The sequence below is a fragment of the Polyergus mexicanus genome, unplaced genomic scaffold (genome assembly GCF_030449975.1).
Source record: "Polyergus mexicanus isolate NDT 795.1 unplaced genomic scaffold, iyPolMexi1.0 SCAF_26, whole genome shotgun sequence".
NCBI lineage: Eukaryota > Metazoa > Arthropoda > Insecta > Hymenoptera > Formicidae > Polyergus > Polyergus mexicanus.
The window spans coordinates 838,491-862,295 of NW_027223346.1; the positions used below are offsets into that span (position 1 = coordinate 838,491).

Consider the following 23,805-nt stretch of genomic DNA (forward strand, 5'->3'; position numbering starts at 1 on the left):
CCGTTATTTCCGCCGTTCACCGGCAGTGCCGAACACGCCCGTCGCGAATCGAACTGTCATTATCGAAATCGTGGTTTTGCGCGAGGTCGCGTACAGCTGTGTCGTGACGTATAACCGAACGGTATAAAAAAACGTCGCGGCATCCAAAATCGGATTCCAAAAACAAAAGCAATTAATCAGGCATATTCGGAGGCGTACCGCTTAATTCACGTTTGGCCGATGCTCGCGCAATTTGGCCGCCACCGCGACGGAATGCCACTTTGGTGTCTGGAATGCGGTGTAATGATCGTAATCACCTAAGATTCAGTTATGGAGGAATGTTTCTCCGGTGCGGTATGTACGCGCTGGAGGCCACGCGAAAGGAATTAGACGGTAGAGCTCTAAGCGCGAATTATGATGGGTAAATAAAAAAAAAAAAAAAATTATCGATTGCAGATTATTCATTGAAAGAAGTTAAAAATTATAAAAGAGGAAGCACGAATTAGTAGATTGCATTAGAATCTTCACTTTCCGATGCAGAATAAAATCATCGATCAATATCAAGTCTCGCGTGCCCTCGGCCGTCGTAAGCGCACAAGCTCGGTTTTGAAAGTATCGTAGACACGTCGGAGAAGGCATTACTTTTCATTAATAGAAAATATCAATATAAATCTCTCGATATAAAAACTTACAACTTTTTCTATACAGATTCAAAGATAAGATTCAAAGATAAGCAAAAAAAAAAAAAACTTACAACTTTACGTTACATAAAATTCTTCCATGTGAAAATAAAATTCAACGTTCACGACAGTTTCTCTTTTTTATATCTATGATAGTGCATATAGTTGCGAGAAAATTTCAGAATATTTTTTTTAGATCACGCTAAAACAACATATAAACGAATACATCTTTTTAATTGAAAGTATTATGCCTAATTTGATAACGTCTATGATACAGCGGCACGAAGGGCATCCTAAATCGATTCCGCGCGGAGAGAAATTCATGCTATTTCCCGATAGAATTGGAACGCGACGCAACAACTGGGAACCGCTTTAGGTTGCTCGTGATAACTTTGCTTCTAATTACTGTACTCCCCGAGGTATCCGCTCTCCTGTCCCGAATCGAACACTACCTCAGTGTCTAATTACTGTATGTTAGAGCGAAGATATTTGTGTTCTTGTTCTCCCGGCAGTTGGATACACAATGCGCGATATTCGGTACAAATGGAACGCCGGCCTACAGTCGGTCGGCATCTCGAACGAAGTGGAACTACCGCAGTTTCGCGTGCTCGGTCACAGGCAACGACAGACAACCATACACCTATCTACAGGTAGATATTCCCCTCTTATTCGTTCTTCCTTGATCCAAAAAAGTTCGCGTCAATATAATATATATATATATATTATCAGAATGTGCTCTCCAAGCATAATAATTACCTTCGCGTATAATAATGCCATTAATATGAGATAATAATCTTATCCCAGGAATATGTGTAAATATGCACCGTATTCACGCGGGATCACGATTTATGCAGAATTCCCATGATACATTATATATATATATATATATAATGTGAATCCTGTTTTACTCGCACCGATATGCACCCATCACTGTCATCTTAGCGCGAATACAATTAATTATATAAGAACGAGCTTAATCTCAATGGACTACTGCGTAGTCTTACGGCCATTCATATCGACCGATCGATTCATCGGTTTTGCCCTATATTACAAAAGACACAGATGTTAGTTGAGTTACGCGTATCCATCGTTCCCAGACGTGATCTCCTTTTCACGCTTGTAGGTGGACGGTGTACTATTTTCACTCTTATTGTATCTTTTATTACATATATATTAGTATGAATTTAAAGTAAAAGAGATGAACGCGTTCCTGTTCATAGAGTTTGTAATTTAAGTATCTTTCAATACGTGGATTAAATAATATGAATTTCCACATATGTATCTCTATAACAGATACATATGTGTTTATATAAGTCGCTAATGAAATAGTATTACGTCCATCTATTATTGGCCTAACATCCACCATCTACATCCAAAACAATAATCGACACGACGGACTCGTAAATATGGATAATACGCGCCTTTCGCTTCTCGATCGTGCTTAATGATCACGAGGATTGCCCACGATCTCTCATTACACGTCAGATATATCGATTCCGTTTACACGCTCCTTTAAAAGATAGTTTAATCTGGGCTATCGATATCTCTCATCGCGAGAGCATTTCTTACGAAGAAGGACAGAGAGTAAGATAAACTGAGAGGGATAGATAGATAGATAGATAGATAGATAGAAAGAGAAAAGGAACAAAAATTACGAACAGAAAGAAAAGGGAGAAAGGGAAAGAGAGCGGACTCGTGAGGTTTGATGGGGGTGCGAGGTAAGTGGAGGCCCCCTCGGAGCTGAAATGCGTTTGAGGGCTTCCGCGAAGGTACGTACCAACCGCGGGGGGTCTCTCTATTTTTTCAGTCGGATACACGATGAGGGACATCCGGTACAAGTGGAACGAGGGCCCGAACAGCGTCGGAGTCAGCAACGAGGTCTCCCTGCCTCAGTTCAAGGTCCTCGGTCATCGTCAACGTGCCATGGAGATTAGTCTTACCACCGGTAACGTATGAACACAACCCCGCCCCCCCCCCACCACCACCACCAACAAATAATTGTTCAACCCTCGCTTTTAACGGCATGGGTAAGGTGGAGAGACACGTGAGCGCTATCCGATGTCCGCAGGCGCAATTGCCGCTCGTAAGAGAAACCGTCATAATCCTGTGTACCTTACTTACATAAAGCCGTCGATCGATCGATCGATCTCTCTCTTTCTCGCGATCTCACAGCCTCGTCGGCAATAACGGAGCTGGCTGGCATTAGCGGTTCGCCGCGCCGGCCCGAATTCGAACCATCAGTTGCGGTTCAGCCGCGGAGACTTTCTCATCCAGAAATCATATTTCTACATTTCTTCGCTCAATTGAGATTCTGGGTAGACGCGATTATCTTCGTATTATCTTCGTAGACTTCATGACGTACCATCGTCAATCTCCGCGTCATGTTTTCTTGCGGCGCGAGTAATAGTGACATTCGATAATGTAACATGCACCTGATTCGAAAACGACTTTACGTAGTCGCGAACATTGCCTCGACCTTTCATCCCTCGATGCTTCGTACGCTCCTACTATCCACTGATTTCGCTCTCATGGCTAACGGGACACGGAAGACAGGTTAACGTCTTTCTTTCTCCTCGCTGCTTCTTCTTCAATAGTGGCGCACAAGAAATAAATTGTCGCCGATTCGCTGAGACGGAAAAGAGCCATTATGGGATACGAATTGCGAGACAACTCGGTTCTCCATCTTCGTCGATTCTTCATCTTTTCCCATTCGCAATTGCATCTCGAACCTCTCGAACGGCGCACGATACACGCCGCCAGCACTTCAGCACGGCAACGTGCATGCACGCGCATCTACATTGGCAGACATATGTACACAACAACGGGCACAAAGAGTCGCGCCTCGACAACGAGAGTTTCACTTAACATCCAGCCAGCTCTGGCGCGCCGTATTTCCGGCCGACGCGAGAAATGGAGAGAGCTATTCGCAAACAATAAAACCGTTTTTCCTGGCAGCAGAAGTCAGCAACGGAACAAAGAGAGATCGAAGGGTCGAAGGGAGGAAAGCGGAGAAAAGAATGAAGGATGGAAGAAGGGGAGAGAGAGAGAGAGAGAGAGAGAGAGAGAGATGCAAGGAACGAGAAGACGAGAAAGAGAGAGAGAGATAAACGAATAGTGAGGAGGAAGGACAGTGAGCACGGGAGATAAAGAGACATTAAATAGCGCCTCTCCGTCTCCCTGTCCTGACCTTCGATCTTTTAATCGTAGGGAATTACTCGCGGCTGGCCTGCGAGATCCAGTTCGTACGGTCGATGGGCTACTACCTGATCCAGATCTACATACCCTCGGGGCTGATTGTCATAATATCGTGGGTGAGCTTTTGGCTAAACCGAAACGCGACCCCCGCTCGGGTGGCCCTCGGAGTAACCACTGTGCTCACTATGACGACCCTAATGTCCTCGACGAACGCGGCGCTACCAAAGATCTCCTACGTCAAGTCCATCGACGTCTATCTGGGCACCTGCTTCGTCATGGTCTTTGCCTCGTTGCTCGGTGAGTGCGATCGTGTACTCTTCCGTGCCTTTACGTCGCTGCCATTAAGCTTTCCATCCTGCGTCCTCTCATACACTCCGTATAGCTCGGAGCCGTGCCGTTCCAGTAGCGAGCTCGTAGAGTATCGTAGACGGATACTTGTGCAGGGCTCACGTGACAAATGCAAGGGACCCATCTTCCTCGAAATCGTTACTTATTATCGACGATGAAAGAGAGAAAGAGAGAGAGAGCTCATTGTTCGATACTATCGTCACGTGATAATACGGCGCCTCGAAAATCCTTTTCGCAAAGCGTTTGCAAAAGCATGAAAAAGTCAATGCGGTAAAACTCCCGCGGATTTATCCAATCGATTAGCTATAACACACATACACATACACACCCACACATTGTTGCGTTTTCACAACTGCGATCGCGAGTACCTCATTACGTATAATACCAAGGTACTTCGCCGTCGCGGTACTCTGCACGGCAGGGTTTCCAGGGAAATGGCTTTCTTTCATCTGCACGTGAGCTCTACACAAGTACCGGGAGCGCAAGCATGAGTGAGATTCTCGACGGATGGAAGTGGGGCCCGTGAAAAACCGGGCTTTCCGCCCGGGTATTACAGCGGCAGACGTGTCGTGGCATTGAATATGGTTACGTGTTTTCATTCCCGTGGATTCTTCTTCTTCGCAGAATATGCCACGGTGGGATACATGGCCAAGAGGATTCAGATGCGGAAGAATCGCTTTCAAAAGATAGCCGAGAGCATGAAGGCCGCGAGTGAGAATCCAGGACCGCCGCGCGTACCCGGCGATCATGGCGATCACGCGCCTAAGCAAACTGTGAGTAACGTCGACCGAAGCGTCGACGTGCCTTCGAAGTTTCTTTTTCTTCCATGCGGAATGTCGTTTCGTCACCGCGAAATTTAACCAGGGGATCCAGACGTACTAATGCTCCTCTGGACGAGTTAACACGCTTTCTTTCAGCGCATAGGCGATCGGCTCTGTCGATACATCCAGATGTCGATCGTGGCACAATTATATTTGTCGTAACATAATCATAATACTTGTTTCATGATTTTACGGCTCCCGAGAGTCACGTGATAAATATCGATGTTTGTTCCGTTTACATCAGCGTAACGAACAAACTCCCATCGCTCGAAATAAATTTTAAATGATCAATTTTAAACGAAAAAGATAACGCGTGGTATCGAGTGACGTAATAGTTGCTCCAAAAATTCAATATCTTCGATAATCATCAGCGGAAAACGGACATTGGAGCTAATCGAGCTCTTATCCTCGTCACAAGAGCGGGCTCGACAGGACGGAGCTGAGCATTATCCTCATTCCGGCTCATTCCGCGTACTAATCGCGCGATTTAAATATGCACTTTTTCCCTCAAAAAACTAGAAATAGCAGGCTCGACTCGTGAAAGATCAAAAGCTAAAAGGTTCGGCGAGATGAATTCCCATTCGGCCGCGCAACACGCCGGACAGCGTGTTTCGTGCCACCACGCACGATACGACGCACTATAAATTCTCTTTTAATCTTGGGTATTGTAGACCGGAAAAATGAAAAATATTAAAAGGCCGAAAGAAAGAGAAAAAGAAAGAGTACATGGTGAGGGTGAGAGGGGGAAGAAAGAAATAAATCAACAGATGACAGGGATAAACGAAACGGACGACAAAAAACGCTCGTAAAATGTCCGCAAAATACGACATTTTAATTAATTATTACTGGAAAGTTAATTTTTCATCATTTGATGGTATATATGTTTAATGATAATATAACTATCTTCATTATATTGTATATATGTATATGCATATATATGATTAAGACAATTTTATTCAGTCATTACACACACACACACACACACACACACACACACACACATATATATATATTTCTAATAATTATATATTTTCAAGACTTTTACAGCTAATAAAATTATTCCCTTTAAAATGTTTAAAAAAAGACAACTAACAGATTTAATATTTTTGATAATTTTATTAATTTTATTTTTTCAGAGAAATTGCACCTCCATTTGATAATAAAAGTAATAAAATTGTCAAAATTATCCCATAATATCACATCATCCTACAATATCATATAATATCAATATCATAATCGTATAACGTCTGTGTGTGCAGTCGTTAATATTAACTGAATCAAAAATTGTAATAATCCCGCGCGTCAATCATTTTCTACGTCAAATAGATACAGATCTATTTCTCCTTTTGCATCTTATCCCGACAGTACCTATAAATAGCACCATATACACCAGCTTTTAATTGAATTTTCACAAATCTCTTTGGCTTAAGCACGAGCAGTCGCACCGCGCCTTTCTATAACCGCGGTCTTTTTACGAGAGACTTTCCCTCTTTTTACACTTCGTCGCGCAACAGCGATACAAAGGCAGGTGAGTCTCTCGAATACCGATCGCCCCGATAACCATATAAAAAAATCAGACGTCACCGCTATCGAACGATAAAAATACACAATGCCCGGCCCTCGGTGCCTCGCATGCCAATTCGACAAAGTAAGGGGGGGTAAACCTCGGGTGAGGAACACCCCACGGCGAACTGCCGTGTCTCTTGTAAGTGGTCCCATGTTGTCCAGGAGGTGCGGTTCAAGGTGCACGACCCAAAGGCACACAGCAAAGGTGGGACACTTGAAAACACCATAAACGGTCGCGCCGATGAGGAAACGGCGGGCGCACCGCAACATATTATTCATCCTGGCAAGGACATCACCAAGCTCTACGGTATGAGTAGACCATGTACGCACTTTTATATCACTATTTAACCCTTCGCCTGGCAAGCTATCAAACAGAGTATACGGTTCTTAGCTTGGCAGGCTGTCTATTTCAACGAGCTTCTGTGAACGGGGCATATAATAAACATCACTGTACGGCTTAACCGTCAGCGAGCTTATAAAGCCATCGTGCACGTGGCATCATCGCCGGGCCCGACAAGGCCGTCATATATATATATAATATGTATGGTTATAGAGTACTTTAAACTTTGCCAAGATTATGCAATTATTCATGGTCGATGATGTCACGCGTCTGCGACCGTTGTGCTATACATATATTTTTCTGCGCTTCAATCACTATCCGAAATGGCTTGTCACCGATTATGCTATGAAAAGCTTCTTGCATTGAGAAATTTTTATGTAAGATTTATTTTTTCAAGCATTACGATGCACTATGTTTAGACGCTTTTTTTCTTATACTCTCTCGAGAGAAACGGCACCGCGCGAAATCGGAAGCTCACTGAAATATGCAATTGCCCTCCACTATCCCGTGCGCCACGATTATTCTAAATCATTTTGACGTTCCTTAAACAGGCATTACGCCGTCGGACATTGACAAGTATTCCCGCATCGTATTCCCGGTATGCTTCGTCTGCTTCAATCTGATGTACTGGATCATTTATCTTCACATCAGCGACGTGGTTGCGGACGATCTCGTACTGCTCGAGGAGGCCAAGTAAACCACGATGTCGCAGCACTTCGAATCAAGAAGAGAGGAGAGTAAAAGTGTAGGGGAAACTTTATGCGAAAAAAGAACGAGACGAGAGCCGGTTCGTAAGAGAAAGGCGAAAACGGTTCGAGGAAGATGAATCGAGGCGCGCTTGGTGATTACTCGGGGGCGAAAGGGGTAAAAGCGAACGACAAGCGAGACGGTTTGTACCAGCACGCGGGCAGGAGAGCGCTTGTGTCCATCTCGAGAGCGCTGCAACTACTTTTTTCACGACTGTACGAAGTAGTAGAGGACGAATACGAACGGTCACGCGGTCGCATTAGACACGGAGTAAGACCTACTACTTACTCGCGATCACTGGAAAGTATAAAAGCGAACGCTTCCGTAGGGTCGCCGCGTCCGCTCCGAAAGAGACGCGGCTGACCAAACGCGCGTTCCAACTACTGCGCGGCATCGTGGCTACCGCGCTTCCTCCGGGCAGACGCTCTCGTTCGTCAATCAACGATCGAGCTCGCGTAAGCCTCGGCTAACGTCGCTCTCCACGAGGTGGAGTCTTCGTTAAAGACTCGATATGTATTGTATAAACGTATCGCGCGATATGTAGGGATATATATCGCGGCGCGAGCGAAACGGGCAAGCGGAAGCTCAAATTTCGAAGGCGAATCCACGAGCATACATATACCATAAAACATTGCCAGGTATCTCTAGGTATTCCTAGTTCTTAAACGGAGAAAATACCTTCGATATAAACACTTGTCAATTTAGCCACCATTACATAGTAACGTTAACTAACGCTAAGGACAACACCGAGACTCGTCGGTTTGAAGCGACAGTTCAATCGAGAGCGGCTTGAGGGGAAGAATATAGGATTATCGACGTTCGTCGAGATCGAGGATGAATCGTCGCTCTGTCACGTCGTCAGCAGCGTACGCGGACGGAGGAAACGTAGCGGAAATCGCGTGATGGCATGTGTGTGCGTACATGCGAGCGAGCGAGCGAACGAGAGAGAGAGAGAGAGAGAGAGAGAGAGAGAGAGAGAAAGCGGGAAAGAACGAACACAAGCGTAAATGTGTGAAAGCGCGCGCAGAACGAAGAAATGATAGAGAAGTTCATATTCCGAAGATAAACGATGTACTATTGGAGACTGGTGCGACTTATTATTTAAGTAAGTACAATATATATAAGTATATGTATATTAAAACAACACACACATATATTATAAATATATATGCACGCGTACGCGGCTGCGTTAAAGATACGCGCGTGCATGCATATTAGATACGTGCGTGCACACGTGCGTACACAGAACGTGTACGCAAACGATCGATAACCGAGATCTACAAAAACAAGGTGGAGAGGCAAGAAGGCAACTGCGCGATACAGGACGCCCACGACGAAGGCGGCTACGATTTTACGCTAGCGGCTTCTTCTCAGCATCCGCATTTATTTGGATTATGGCCAAGTAAAAGCCAAGTCTCTCCTTTCATTTCGTAGAACTTTTTTACGATTTTCACCGGCGCGACTTTGATATTTTTCTCTGTATGACTTGCGCGCGTCGTCGCTACGTAAAATCGCGTAACTCTCGTCACTCATCCTCTCCGGCAACGTCTTTTCTTTGTACGCGTGTACGTGCGTGCGCACGCGGCTCAATCGCGAGTAACTCTTAGCTCGTACTACGTAGTCGCGACTGTTTACATAGGGACGTATGACGATTATGGATCGGACATAAAAACATTCCTATCGTGTCGGGAAAATCAAGACAGATAGCGAACCAAGGCAGAATACAACTCTCTCTCTCTCTCTCTCTCTCTCTCTCTCTCTCTCGATACTCGTTGCGCGATATCTACTTTTGCTTGAAAATAATTCTTGCAAAAGAACAATGCAAATAAACACATGTTATTTATAGTCAATTAAAATTGATGAATATGTTTTATTTAATTGATATAACTGAAGAGACGGAGAAATAACGAGAATAAATTTTTTTTTGTATAACCGTGATAGGTATCTTATCACTTCAGAGTAAAGAAACATTTCTATCGAGAGTTTTATATTTAAATTGTGTGTCTTTATATCGCCTACGTGACGATAACAGTCACACTGAGTTCTATCGATTTAGAATCGCAATTAATTCTGTCAATATCTTCTATGACACTCACGTTTATACAGAAAATGGAAACCGCGAGATACAATTTCGCTTTTATCTACATGGATTGCTTTTAACTTCGAGCGTATAACGATCTTCTTGTTCCAAAGTATCTCGTTGCGCGAGCAATGTTTTTATCAATTTTAATTAACGTTCATTGCATGGTATTTTACTTGCTTCTTCCACTCGTTGCTCGCGCGTTTTGTGAAATCACCGTTACAGACCATCGATCACTTACAAGAAGCTTCCAAAACATACACTCGGAGAACTTCTTTCTTCACTCGATATACAAATTGTCCTAGTGATCTAGCATTTTCTTTTGAACATATTTGTAAGTTCTTCCTTAGCGAAGATTAGATTGAAAAGCTGCCATTTTTTTACTTTTTTAATCGAGAAAATTATATATTTTAATAATTAAATTTTTAATTAAAATTTTTATCGATCTCAATTTAAAATTAATTAAAAATATTAAATTTTCATTATTTCGAAATTAATTGACATTAAAGTTTTATTATTATATTATTTTATTATTAGTTCAAGAGTTTAACGCTTACTTTTCAAAAAATTAATTTGTTAAGTTCATCAATTTCCAAACATTTGTAATATAAACAACAATTGATCGATATTTCATTTTAGTCGAACTTTTAATATTCGTGATTTAGGAAAAGCGCGCGGAGAGAAAACTTGTGGTACATTCTGTATACATATATATATATACACACACACACACACATATATATATGCACGCTCTCTTTTTACTGGTTTCTCTCTCGTTCCTTCGGACCTAGCGGCTGACTGCAAGCTGGCCCTCGGAAGCTTACCATTCAGGATATCGACCAGCTGACACGCCCAACCCACCCTCCGGACTCTTTCTCTCCCCTTCTACGTTATCGTTCTTACTCTCCCTCTCCCTATTCTTGTCCTCCATTCTACTTCGCAATCGCCAAATAGTCCGGTTATACCAGACGCTCTTGTCAGTCGCTCATTTAATAAGGAGATTCTTGCCTTAATACTCCGCGAGAATTCTTTATGAAAATAAGAATCCTTAGTCGGGGATTCTGCCTTGGACCGCTATCTTCAGATATTTGAGAGAAACGAAAGAGGGATAGTCATATTCAAGCGTCACGTTCTGCCAATGTGAAAACGCGGAATCATGTGATTTTTATTGGATAACGTCAGTTACCTTTATCGACTCCATTATTAGAAGTTACGAGTATCGGGAATCGACGACTATACGTGATTCATTTAGATACATTTAAATTCAATTAATAATGTTTTTTGAAGAACGAAAAAATATTTACGTCATTTTTATATTCCCGAAACGTGTGTCGTATTTGAAAACTATTAATCAAAATCTTTTACAATTTTGATCGCCTTTCCTTTGCCGCAAATAAACATAGTAGTGAATTTTATTATGAAATTCTCTTCAACACGCTCTAGCTTCTTCTATTTCTTCGCATATCGACGCGATTATACAACGTCCGACACACACATCTATGTCCTGTGTAATCAAAAGCACAGCTGCGATAATCCTTCATCATTTGCGCGGTAATTTTTATTTCGCGGACATAATCGATCGTTCGCAGCGATTTATTTGGCTCTCGCGTTTTCTTCGCTGAATACTCGAACATTCAATTCGCGATCGGTTCTCTCGGTCATCGCGACATTGCAAATAACAACGGTGCGAATTGTCGTGCGCGAGAAGGCGCAAATCGCATGCCTGGCCCTCGTTCGTTTCTTTCTTCGATTGCGCTCGTACATAATATGTAAGTATCGATACACTTCCACGTCCGCCCCAACCGGAAGCATTGTGTGCAGTTTATATAATTCTGTACATCCGTTATCTACTCGGAGTCTCTATAATAACGAAAGAAGAAGGGGAAAGAGAGGATCTAACTCGTTTTATCGTTGTGATATATTCTATGATAGCTATATGCATTTAATCGCGCATGTATAATAACGTACATATATGCGTGCCTATTGTTTACACCGAATCCTTAAGCCGGGCAAACAAACAGCGGGAATTGACGCGTCTCTAATGATCGAAGATAATGAAAAATTCTTCCCTAGGTAGATGCATAATTAAGTATAAAGTAAAACAAACTATTTAACAAATATAATAATTATTATCCGCACGAATAATAAAATAAGTAACGTAATAAAAATGCTCGTATGTATCTCGCGATATAACGTGTAATGGAGTTTCGAAATCGCGAATCAGCAATGTTCCTTTCGGATACGCGATGTTAAGCCAATTTATTAATCGTTAATGTAATGTCATCGACGATGAACAATACTTTCATAATTCACAATGATCAATCGCGAGAATTATTAACTCTTTAAGAACGATGATGCAAATTTATTAATTTACTAGAAGTTTTATTCTTCTCGTTTAATTTATTTATTTATTACGATACTATAGAGATTATTTTATTATCACTCATGTAAGGTACTAACGTAAAGATAATTAACATAACGCTTAATTAAATTTCTGAACATATATTTGCCTTATTTTGATATCTACTCTTGCTTGAGAAGATAATTTAATGCTTTGAAAGATTAGATAATGGAAAACATGATAGCAGAAATGTTCTCATTGATTTGCGACAATTTAATCGCTCAGCGCGATTCCTTGTGTCGAGTGTTTAAAAAACTGCGTGCGTTAAATGTAAATCGACATACGCACATCGTATAGAACGCGCCAATTCCCCGGTGGACACGCCACGGTCGACCATTACTATTTATAATTAGCCTCATTGAAATTAGTATTATCTTCGTTATTATTTTTATTACTGTTAACATTATATATATGACAGTTTAATAGAAGATTAAACGACGATCTCTATTCTCTGCTAGGTTGAATACTTGCGTTATCAACGGGTATTTATATATCGCGTATAACATTACCAAATAGATGAAATCGTTACAAAAAGAGCACCATCGACGCGCAGGCGAATCTTGAAATTTAATTAAAAGAAAGAGATAAAAAAAAGAAAAACAGAACTATTAATATTATATAAATCGATCACCTTGTAAATACGAGTTTTATACAGAGCATTGTATTCGTTAAACAAAGAGAGTACCTACTGCGAAGTAATATGTATATATATAATACATATACACATATACATATTATATATATATATGCAAATGTAGTGCACACGAAAATGTGACTGTTCGCACATATTTAGGTAAATCACTTTTAAAGTATAGGAAAAATGAAAAAAAAAAACCAAAGTAGACTGGAAGAACGTCGGGGGGGGGGGGGAAGGAGGAAGAGGATGAAGGGAATCGAAAAGACTCAATGCGCGTACGTTGATTCGTTCATTCGTTCGTTCATTCGTTCGTTCGTTCGTCCATACGTCCGTTCACAGCGTATATATAGATCATGATAATTGACAATTCAAAATTAATTACTTGGCGACCACATCTATATAAAAAATGGCGCGAATTCAGAATATTTTCCGCGATCACCGACCGATCGATAAAGACGACTAGAAGAGTTAATCTGTGAGCTCGTATATAAACTTTCATATTAATTATTATGCATAGATAAGAACAAAGTGAACGAATTCTACGTGTGATAAATTTTTTTGTTAATGCATCTATGTACTAGACATTCGCAATCATTATTCATCCGCGGATGTAAATGTAAAAATTGCTCAAAACATGGTTGTCAAATTTTCAACAGATGTAAATATATAAATCACACAAGTAATTTTGAGTTTTACAACAGAGAGAGAGAGAGAGAGAGAGAGAAATAATTGTTTGTAGATAATAACATATATCTAATATATTATAAGAGAGCTGACGCGCGCGTAGGAAGTTTCTCATGTAAACTATTCGTAAACAAATCTTATCTCAGATTGCATTATTTCAATTCATGACCAAATGATTGTAGTTGCGAAAAATTATCAACAAAACGTGCTCACGTCGTACAATCGTCGTTGCCGCGTATAAAAAAAACTCTTCTGGACGACATCTGCAACATGACAGAATTGCGCCGTCGCGTGTGCATACTTTGACAAAACCACGACAGTTCAAACTGCATTGTAACGAAAACTGCCAACTTCATATTGCAATATACGTTTTAGTCAATCGTGGCGAGAAAGAGAGAGAGAGAGAGAGAGAGAGAGAGAGAGAGAGAGGGAGAGGGAGAGGGAGAGGGAGAAAAAAAATTGCAAAAAACGACGAAAAGTAGAGCGAGCAGTGAGACTGCGCTATTTTTTAAGTGACAACGAGAAATGTTGATGTATCTCAATCGCGTCGATTGATCAATGCAGGATACTTCACGAAAGATTTCTCGATATTGATCGAATAGTTGACTTATCGATAATTATTAATAGATGATTCTGTAACTTCGCGATCTTACAATAAATTCCACAAATCAAAAATAATTTTTAATTCGAGAGAAAGATATAAGCGAGATGTTAAACCTGCTCTAAATGATTTTTGACAAATTACTCTTTATCGTATCATAAATATTCGACGAATATAAATGTAGTGTATTGTATATGACGCAAACTCTGTTGCATTTTATCTTATTATTATATGGTATTTAAAAAAGTTTTATCTTACGTTGGCATACATTAATTTTATATAAATGCAGAATTTTCATCGGCTCTTTGAAAAAAATATTTATAATTAAATAAAAGTTTGAGTTAGAATAAATGAGCGAACAATTACAGCTGATCATTTTTTATTCTATGATATTTATCAATTAGGATTAATAGGTCTTGTTAAACGAAATATATGTGATCGGCAAATATTTATGAGAAATTGGAGAAGGAGAGACTTCAAAAGCGAAAGATACGGGATCGCGGTTTATTCGTGCCACAAGCGAGAGACCAGCGACATGCAGATCGTTCGCATTTAAACCAGAACACTGAAGCATCTCTCGCTTGTCGTCGGGGATGCCGCAGTTTGTACCAGCTGCTTCCGATATTTCTCTAACCGCTGTTCGTTCGAGATAGTTGAGAATTTCGAGCATCGTCGAATGGGATTTCAGGGATGCAGTGTCTACCGCGGATCGTTTCCCAAAGGATCGCGTCCCTTTTATTCATCGAGATCATTTCGTGAATAACTTGGCGATTGATCGACGGGGAATTATAGAAAGATGCGTGCCTTTGCGCGAAGACGGGAAAGTTTGCGTTGCTTCGCGAAAAGCAGGAGGGTATGGATCGGCGAACGCGAATGAAGCTTTGAATGAAGGAATTAAAAAGCGAAAATATGGCGAAAGTGCGGCGCGACGAGTCGTCTCGACGAGAGTACCAAATTCTAAAATGTATTTAAAGACACACGCTAAACTGCATTATACTGTAGAAACGTATTCTACCATCGTAAACTGTAAGGAGGACAATGTAGATACACGCGTTCTTAAATACACATGTACAAACACGACATGCAATCCGTACGTATATCAATATAACATACACAATACACACATCAAACACATAAAAATACCCTTATAGATCGGGCAAATGCCATCTCTCGAAGCGATTATATATATAATTAATGATATATATATATATATATATATATACATACACCGGCACTAGGTAGACAGGTACACGTACTGAGTATACCTACACTACCTACAACTTTCTACTCGGCTGCGACGCCGATTGTGGGAAGTAAAAAAAAAAGAGTGAGAGAGAAAGAGAAAGAGAGTAAGAATGAAAGAGAGAAAGAGAGAGAAAGAGAGAAAAAAAACGAAAAGGCTGACGAAAAAAACCGACGTAACGACGGGAGAGAGAGGCATATAATGTTCGCTTGTGCGGCGCGCAATAGTGCGAATATACATATAATAAGCTTAGACATAGGCTAATATAGATCTGGGAATACACGAGTGTCTGTCGTAATGTCGGGAGTGTGTATCCGTTCGTGTAAGAATGCCGCGTGTCTACTACATACACGACGGAAGTATGTACGTACGTGAGAATCTCCGTGCTCTGTATCCAATTGCGGAAGTTCCTGTTCCTCGAGACGGCGACAAAAGAAGACGAGGATCGCGGGGATGAACGATCACAAAGATGACAAACAAACTTATCGAGATTTTGTAGATATTATCCGATTCGCGCGGGGGGGGGGGGCCGCCAGATCTGCCCGAGAGAGTCGGTTGATCCTTTCTATTTCATGTACATACGAATATAATCTCATGAGCGAATCAAGGCTAGATGTACACCTGACAGTTTTATTATCGATAATCGTGCTGAGAAAATAATATTCGATTTTATCAAACGTTCTCTCTCTCTCTCTCTCTCTTTTTCTTAAACTTTTATTAACAATTATCCTATATGTGTATGTATTGACGATTCCTATATTTTTTATAACGGCTCGTTTAAGAATAGCATGTACGAGAAACATTGATATTATTGGCTCGCGTCAAATATGTAATGTTTCGTATCGTACTTAAAGAACACAATATTACAAAAATACGATCATCAGCGCTAATCACCAACGGTGATCACAAATTTAAGACAAGAAGTAATCTGTCTGGGAAAGACATACGAAATATCAGTTATTTACCAGACAACGATACTTAATTTTGTCAAACTTTTTCTTCGCGCGTTCACGTTACTAACGAAAAAAAATATACCATAAAAAGTAAAAAGATGAGAAAGAGCGATACTATGTCTCAATAGGGACACACATCCATCTCGGAACAAAAAGTGGAAGAAGAAAGTCGTTTTGAAAGAATAAAACTCGTTAAGTATACATCAGCCTGAAGAATCTGACGGTGAGAAAAGTATTACCAACGCGCGGGAAAATGATAAAGCGAAAGACGTCTGTTAATAGAAAGGAAAAGGAGGTCAGATCCCGGCAAGGGCCCTCACTTACGATTAGCCGCGCGCTATTAAGGCCATTTTTTGTAATATCCGAATAAAATGCATGGTCGATGATGATGTACGAAAACTTACTCACTCATTCTCTGCGATCAAACGATTCAACCTCTAGGGACTTGAAACCGACGAAGGACCAGTATCAACGGAATGTGCTGCTCCTTATTGTTTGGCTGCAAGTCTACATGGCATAATCTACAATCCGATAACTCTCGAGAAGTGAATTCCCGATAGTGAGGAATATTAAATATTATTTTCTTGTCAATTATCCATCTCTGAAATATTTACTTCCATAAATTTCTTACAATATGCAGTATGTAAAGATTTAAAAATAGATATAAGAGATAAACGTAAGACTTTGAATTCTCCAAAACTCAACTCTTTCGGAGATCTTTGCTATCGAGAATCGTTGTCGAGAATAAAATTTTTGATGCATACATAAATCAACGTCTACCAAGTCACGGATCTCCTTAGAGTGCACCTTATCTACTTGTGTAAGCGATTCTTTCTTTGACCGACAATCTTTTAATTACGAATGGTTCGAAGTGGCGCGAGTCGAGACGAACAGGATTCGTTGTAAATATATCGAGGAGTTAGATCGAGCGAGAATGGAAGCGGGAAGAAAGATGGAGTGAAAGAATGCACCCTACGTTCGATGCATTTATCGTGTTATGATTATGTTTTGAAATTCTCGCCTTACGTGCGAAATAATCGAACCGTTCATATGCCAAGGGGACGTGACGGTAATAATCGTTCTGCCCGAAAACAGTTTACAAAGTGATCGAGATAGAGGCAAAAAATAAAATAAAGAGAAGGCAACGAAAGAAAAATGAGGGCTCTCCTAGTTACTTGCTCATTGAAATAATATTCTAAATAACGTTCGCGTAAGAGAACGAAAGTCTAGATACGCATCACTGTAATGCAGAATAATTCTACGTACAAATAATTAAGATGGCATACACGCGCCGGCAATCGCGCACGCCTCAAGTTGTTCACAATTAAAGAGAGAAAAATGAAGATAAGATTTCATTTCTACCGAGAGATATTAAAAGAGATGTTCATTTCTATATATCTTGAACACGAAACAGAAATTAGACGAAAGGGTATCGATCCGCATCAATCGACAAACGTGAACAATCGTGCATCCTTATAAATGTATCGCGATCCTCCGAAGGAGGCTATAGCGAAAGTGAATGTGTGTTGGCGATAATGCCCGCTCGTACGTCCTTAAAGGATCGCGAGTTTTACAGATATAATGTCCGATCGCTGCGATTCGCTTTAGAAAATGATTTTTAGATTGCTGATTTCGAAAATTAAACATTTAAATCTGCCGAATGTAATTTCATCAATTTTTCTTTTATTTTTCCTGCAGGAATAATAAGACGCCAACAATTGCCGAGCTAAGCTCGAAATAAGCAATTCAGCGAAATATCTAAAGCTTACTTTATGCAGAACAATTGTCGATTTATAAAATCACGACAATATAATTTACGAAACTCGAGAATATCGAATATCAATGCGATCGAGAGCAATGGGACAATGATATCGTCATTTAATAATTTAATTCTTATCCTAGCGTGCATTGGCCTGCAGATGTTTTTATTCTTATAAAAAAAAAATGTTTTTTTTTTTATATATTTTTTGAACATCCATTCATATATATAATATATGTGTAAAATTCTGCAGTTTTTCTTCTCGCTGATTTTTTAATGGAAGTCGTTATTCTATTCAATTAGAATGACACCATCTTCGCTAATATTCTCGCCTAGGATAAGAACTAATACGACGAATACATTATCTTGTGCACGCATACGAGCCAAGTATAATAACAAAGAAAGATGATGTTGCATGATCGATATACCTACGAAATTAATACCAGCGCGCGTGATATAACATTATTATGTAAAGTTTTTATTGCGTGAGTAAAACATTATATTATCGATGAAGAGTATGTACATACCTTGCAAACAATAAATCTCGTCCTTTTCTTCGTGCATGGGGATCACTTTCGGCCATTTTCGGCCGACCAGCTTCAGACAGGGGTTGAATCCACGCAAATTTTCATTTTTCTTGAAAAATAAACACGCGATACACTGTATATATATATATATATGCGAATGTCTGTGCGCGCGCATGAATATTCTGAATCGGAAGACGGATTGTGTAAACTGAAAGAAAAATTCAAGATTCAAACTAAGATTAAATTATTAATTGAAGTGAAAAATGTGTGGACAGCATCAAGTTTTTAAATACCACGATCGTCATCACGGATTGTCATCAACCTATCCATTGCGATCTGTCGCCTGACGTATACTTGAGAAATATATCGATCCGCTATTGCTCCACTCGAGTATCGTTTATCATACATCTGACTTGAAAGATTACTCGCGCCTTTTCGTTCCAATTTTGCGAGAACTGAAATCTGGCGCGTCCAGCTTCACGATTTCAACGAAAGGGGTTTGCTACTGGATTGCAGATGACGCCACTTTGTTAAATACACCGGTATATGTGCAAGGCTCCTCCTATTTTTAATAAAAAGAAAATATCTGTGTTAGTGATGACACAACTGATACCAAAGAAAAAAACTTGAGAGCGGCTATTCTGTCATTTTTTTCCTAAAATATTTATTCAGAAAAACCTCTCCGCGCTTACCTCGTTTAACTATCATTCATTTTAGAATCGACACTGCCGGTAAAATCATATAGTTTGGTGCACATCTGATGTATTGTATATTATACATAAGTTGGAACAGAAATATGTATTGATATCGATCTTTTTATATTACATATAAAATTGATTTCATCATGTATGTGTGTACAATACTTAATATAAATTATTAAAATGTTATATAAAATATCTATTATTTGATCTAAATAAGAAGTACCGTTTCATTCCCTGAAATTATCTTATCAAGAGCAAAAATGCATTAAAGATTCCCTTTCTTTATCGAGAGAATAACATTTATATATATACATATAAAAAGATCATGTTGCAGCTATGAAATACAATTAAATCCATATACATAGAATGTGTTCCTGATCCACAATTGATACGTACAATACGCAATGCAAACAATGATTTTATCAGTAATATCAAAAAATTTATTCAGCTATGTAATTTTACGTATTCTTTAAAATGGAGCAAATATCGACATTATTAAACGAGGCTTGCGAGGTAAGCGTCTCACTGAATGCACTGAATGCACCGAAATGGTCGATATCAGACTGCCACTGTATCTTATCACGAACTGGTAAGAAGTGCCGACAGAATATTTTGTTGAATTATCGACGAGAAGTATGCTAATATTCAGTTATCAATGGCAAATTGTCTGTTATCAGCTCGTTGCATTTTATCTAGATTTTAGAAATCGGAGCTATAATTGGTAAAAGTTAGAAGTAATCTGTTTTATACTCTAATAATCTAAACTAATAATCTGAGATAAGAAAGAATCAAGTGTGTAAGTTTATATCCTTTTCCGCGCATAAACATACACACATATCAAAGAATTCTTTTTACTTATTAAAACGAATTTTATCGTCTAATAAGAGAAAAATAATATAATATAGTGTTTAAATTAATAAAAAGAAATTTTCTGGATGCACAAAATTAGTATAACTATACTAGAGATAATAAAATTTGCAATCTAAAAATTGAATTAATTATATAATTAATAATAATATTAAAAAATAATTACATGATTAAAATTAAAAAATGTAATTTAATTAATTATATTTAAAATTGAATTTCTACGAGACGTGAAAGCGTTGGCATTACAATTATTATGTAACTACAGCTACGTGTTATTATATTAGCGACGTTTCCCGACATGTAAAGAAAAGAGAAAGAGAAACGCATTTTTATTACAACATTATAAAATTTACATATGCACAATTCACGGTAAAATATTAATAAAATCAGAATGCGTCGTTCCGACGTAGCGTGCTACGTCCACGTTTACGAAAAATACATCAATGCAAAATACATATTCAATAGAAAATAAATACATCTATATAGTCTGGTACACAGTTTGCATCGATTTATGATTTTGTTAGGACTTAAGGGATAGATGTTAACGTTACGGGTTGTTCTACATGGTTATTCTATAAACTAATTTTACTATTCCACTAATTAATGCAAGACATCGACCTGATTTTTACTATACGCTACTCTCGCGTTAATCGAGTCAAAACTATTGGTTGTCATCAATTGATCAGCCATTACGTTCGTAAGTATTGTTACGAGACATTATGGACATTTATCACGACACGACACCGATAAACGGACTTTGCCGTTCTTTTTTACGTTACAACGGATTAATATCGCTACTTTCGCGCGTATAAATACGGGCCAGATATACAAAGACAGATTTTTATCTTCCGTAACTCTCTCGTAAGCGCGTTGATGTTTTATATCGAGTTCGCCACAGTCGCGACCGCTACCCTCGTTGAAAAAGACGAATAATCTACATAAATCCATGGCTAATGTTATTGTGAGTTTGTGGTCCTCAGAGTTTCGAATATAGTACTTCTCAATGATTTTGTATAATAATCATTAATAGCACGCTTTTAGATTTGTGTATTCGAGATGCCGCATGCCTCATATTCGATAGACTCGCAGACAATATTACAGTTTGCTCTTTTTACATAATAAATCTACGCTATTCATTCCAATTTACAAACGTATGTACAAACAAATTATACTTGCCCCGGCATAAGCAATAAAGGCCGATAAATTCGTAGAAAAATGTCAGAATCTAATCAAATATATATTGAAATACGTAGGATGTAGGATCTGATCGTATGTTGCATATTATAATCACTTTCGCTTATTTTAATATATTTGATATTTGTTTCGATTCGTGATATGAAAATTCGTCACAATAAGTTTCTGTGATAAATTACTTATCTGCTATAATTTAAGATCAAAGGAATAATCAAGCGAATGCGCGTTCCGAAGAAAATTTATTCTAACAAATTAATAGAAAAATGTCAGAATTAATGAAGCGCATTGGAAAGAAGATGGACCAATTCAATAATTCAATCGACAACTGTCTTTCCTTATAAATAGTAGTATTGGATTTACATAAAACTCAGAGCACATCGGGGTAAATTTAAATCTGAATCGATACCTATATTATTGGGGGAAAAAAAAAAAATCTGTTTTAGCAAAAAAAAAGTCGAATTCACATTGACGCGATATTAATACAAGCGGTCATTTCGATGCCCCACATATGTTAGAACGTGATGCTATCGAAAAGCCCGTATACTTGCCACACGATCATATCCCAAGGGTGCAATCATAATCAATGTGTGTTCTTATGACGACTCGTTTTAACAAATTTGCACGAAAACGTCAATATTAATGAAATACGGCCGGATGATTACAGTACAGGGTCCAATCACACGTATCCGCTATAATCGTCTCCACTTACTCCGATGTATGATTATTTCTGACGCTCGATACAAATTTGTCAGAATAAGGCCCCGTCAGAATACGCATTCCACCATGACGAAAATTCGCTCCGACGAGTTTGTACGAAAGACATCATCAGAATTAATCGAATCCTCGAAATGAGTTGAGACAAGCGGAAGAATTAGGATACAGCACGGTTCGTTTCGCCCGACGATATGACTGTTTACAATGCAATTATGTCAGAAAAGTGCATCGGGAATGTTTCGTCTCCCTGTTTCATCTAAGACATATATATCTATATATCATCATCTATAACATAATTTACCATTTCTGCTACTACCATTTAGTCAACCAGACTACCATACTAGTCAACTACGTAGACGAGAACGAATTAGCTCGAACGAGTTTGACCTGCGTTTAATTCGACAAGTCAGAGACATAAAGACAAATGCTTTCAGTGTTATATAATGTTTCTTTACAATGATATTCCGTATCGTAACTAACAACATTTATCGATGCTCTAATTATCGCTAACGGCAATTAATGCAACAATCGCTAAAGCAAATTAATGCGACAATCTGTTCTAATTATTTTAGTACATAAAATTCACAGTATTTATCGCGTACCAGCAATTTTTGATAATTAAAATTGTTAGATAATTAAATATTGTTAGCACGTTACAAAATGTCACTCGCAATCTATCGAGAACTCATTCGTTATACAAAGAACGAAATTAAGCGCAAGTAATTATCAATCGCAGACTAATCACGCTCTTTTAATCGCTGATAAAAATATAAATAATTTATTGTTCTGATAAAATTGATGATAAAATCAATCACCCCCTTTTATAATGAAATATACCAATTTCTCTAGATATAAATCGTACTCTTATTAACTTACTATCATTGTCTCTCAGAGAGAATTTTATATAATTATCATTGTTTCATATATTCAATAATCAGTGTTATATAATTAATATATCAAATTATATCATATATTTAATATGAATTATATAATATTATAACTAAGAATACGTTGTATCTCTCTTTCTCGTAGAAAAAAAGTAGTACGTCATGGACGGACACTGCATAAGCCACGGTATTTACCGCGTCAAGGACGTAGCGCAAAAGTATGCAGCGTGAAAAAAGCATGAAAATTTCCTTAACGAGTTAAAGTGGAAATAAATTTCAGCTTTTGATTAATAAATCTTTTACGATAATTATATGATAATTATAGCATTACGGGGCTGTATATCGAGAAGCGTGCAGTGCCTATCGATCAATTCCATTCATCAACATACTCGGCACATTCATTATCAATATTCTTATACACGTATATTAATACAGATAAAGTTCATTAACGTCCAGCTATGCCATGCGCGCGTCGTATATATACATACACAGAGAATACATATATGTATATTTTCAGAGATACGATACATGTTGTTTATAAATAGGATATTTATTTAGGCATTTACTCGCGACTTAACACTAAGGCAAATACACGAAACAATCGTTTAAGCCAAATTATTTAATTATATGTTAAAATCATTTAATTACATATACAAATTTTTCCCTACCTCGACATTTGCAAATTTGTTTACGGGAAAATTCTCAAACGCGTAAATTACATAGGCGCTCTTATTGCGACTATCCGATGAATTAACAAAGCGGACGATATAAAAGTAGCCGGAAAAGGTATAGTCGCGAAAAACTAGTTCCTGGTCCCATTATCGTGTAATGCATTCTCAAGCATTATCGTCAACTTACTATCCCAATGGCACTTACTTGCT

The 23,805-nt window shown here is 38.7% G+C and overlaps 2 protein-coding genes across 32 annotated transcripts in view; one reads left to right on the plus strand and one right to left on the minus strand.

Annotated features, from left to right (window-relative positions):
* Positions 1 to 13,022, plus strand: part of Rdl (Resistant to dieldrin) — a 72,189-nt gene extending 59,167 nt beyond the window's left edge. For 7 of the 24 annotated variants that reach the window (XM_070313890.1, XM_070313894.1, XM_070313895.1 and 4 more), the window contains 6 exons: positions 1,172 to 1,309; positions 2,467 to 2,604; positions 3,867 to 4,151; positions 4,827 to 4,975; positions 6,734 to 6,911; positions 7,481 to 13,022. In XM_070313890.1, coding sequence (XP_070169991.1) covers positions 1,172 to 1,309; positions 2,467 to 2,604; positions 3,867 to 4,151; positions 4,827 to 4,975; positions 6,734 to 6,911; positions 7,481 to 7,626 — 1,034 coding nt within the window. In that variant the 3' untranslated portion in view covers positions 7,627 to 13,022. The remainder of the gene's footprint in view (positions 1 to 1,171; positions 1,310 to 2,466; positions 2,605 to 3,866; positions 4,152 to 4,826; positions 4,976 to 6,733; positions 6,912 to 7,480) is intronic. The other 17 variants (XM_070313891.1, XM_070313897.1, XM_070313899.1 and 14 more) reach the window with 12 other exon arrangements.
* LOC138943256 (melatonin receptor type 1B) overlaps positions 1 to 23,805 on the minus strand; it is a 186,367-nt gene that overhangs the window by 15,168 nt on the left and 147,394 nt on the right. The window contains exons 5-6 of one of the 8 annotated variants that reach the window (XR_011448441.1): positions 18,855 to 19,123; positions 18,527 to 18,769 (exon numbers count right to left, since the gene is read on the minus strand). The exons of the other annotated variants lie outside the window; for them this stretch is intronic. The gene's annotated coding sequence lies outside the window, so the exon portion shown is untranslated. Of the gene's footprint in view, positions 1 to 18,526; positions 18,770 to 18,854; positions 19,124 to 23,805 lie in introns of those variants that run through there. 8 annotated transcript variants of the gene reach the window in all.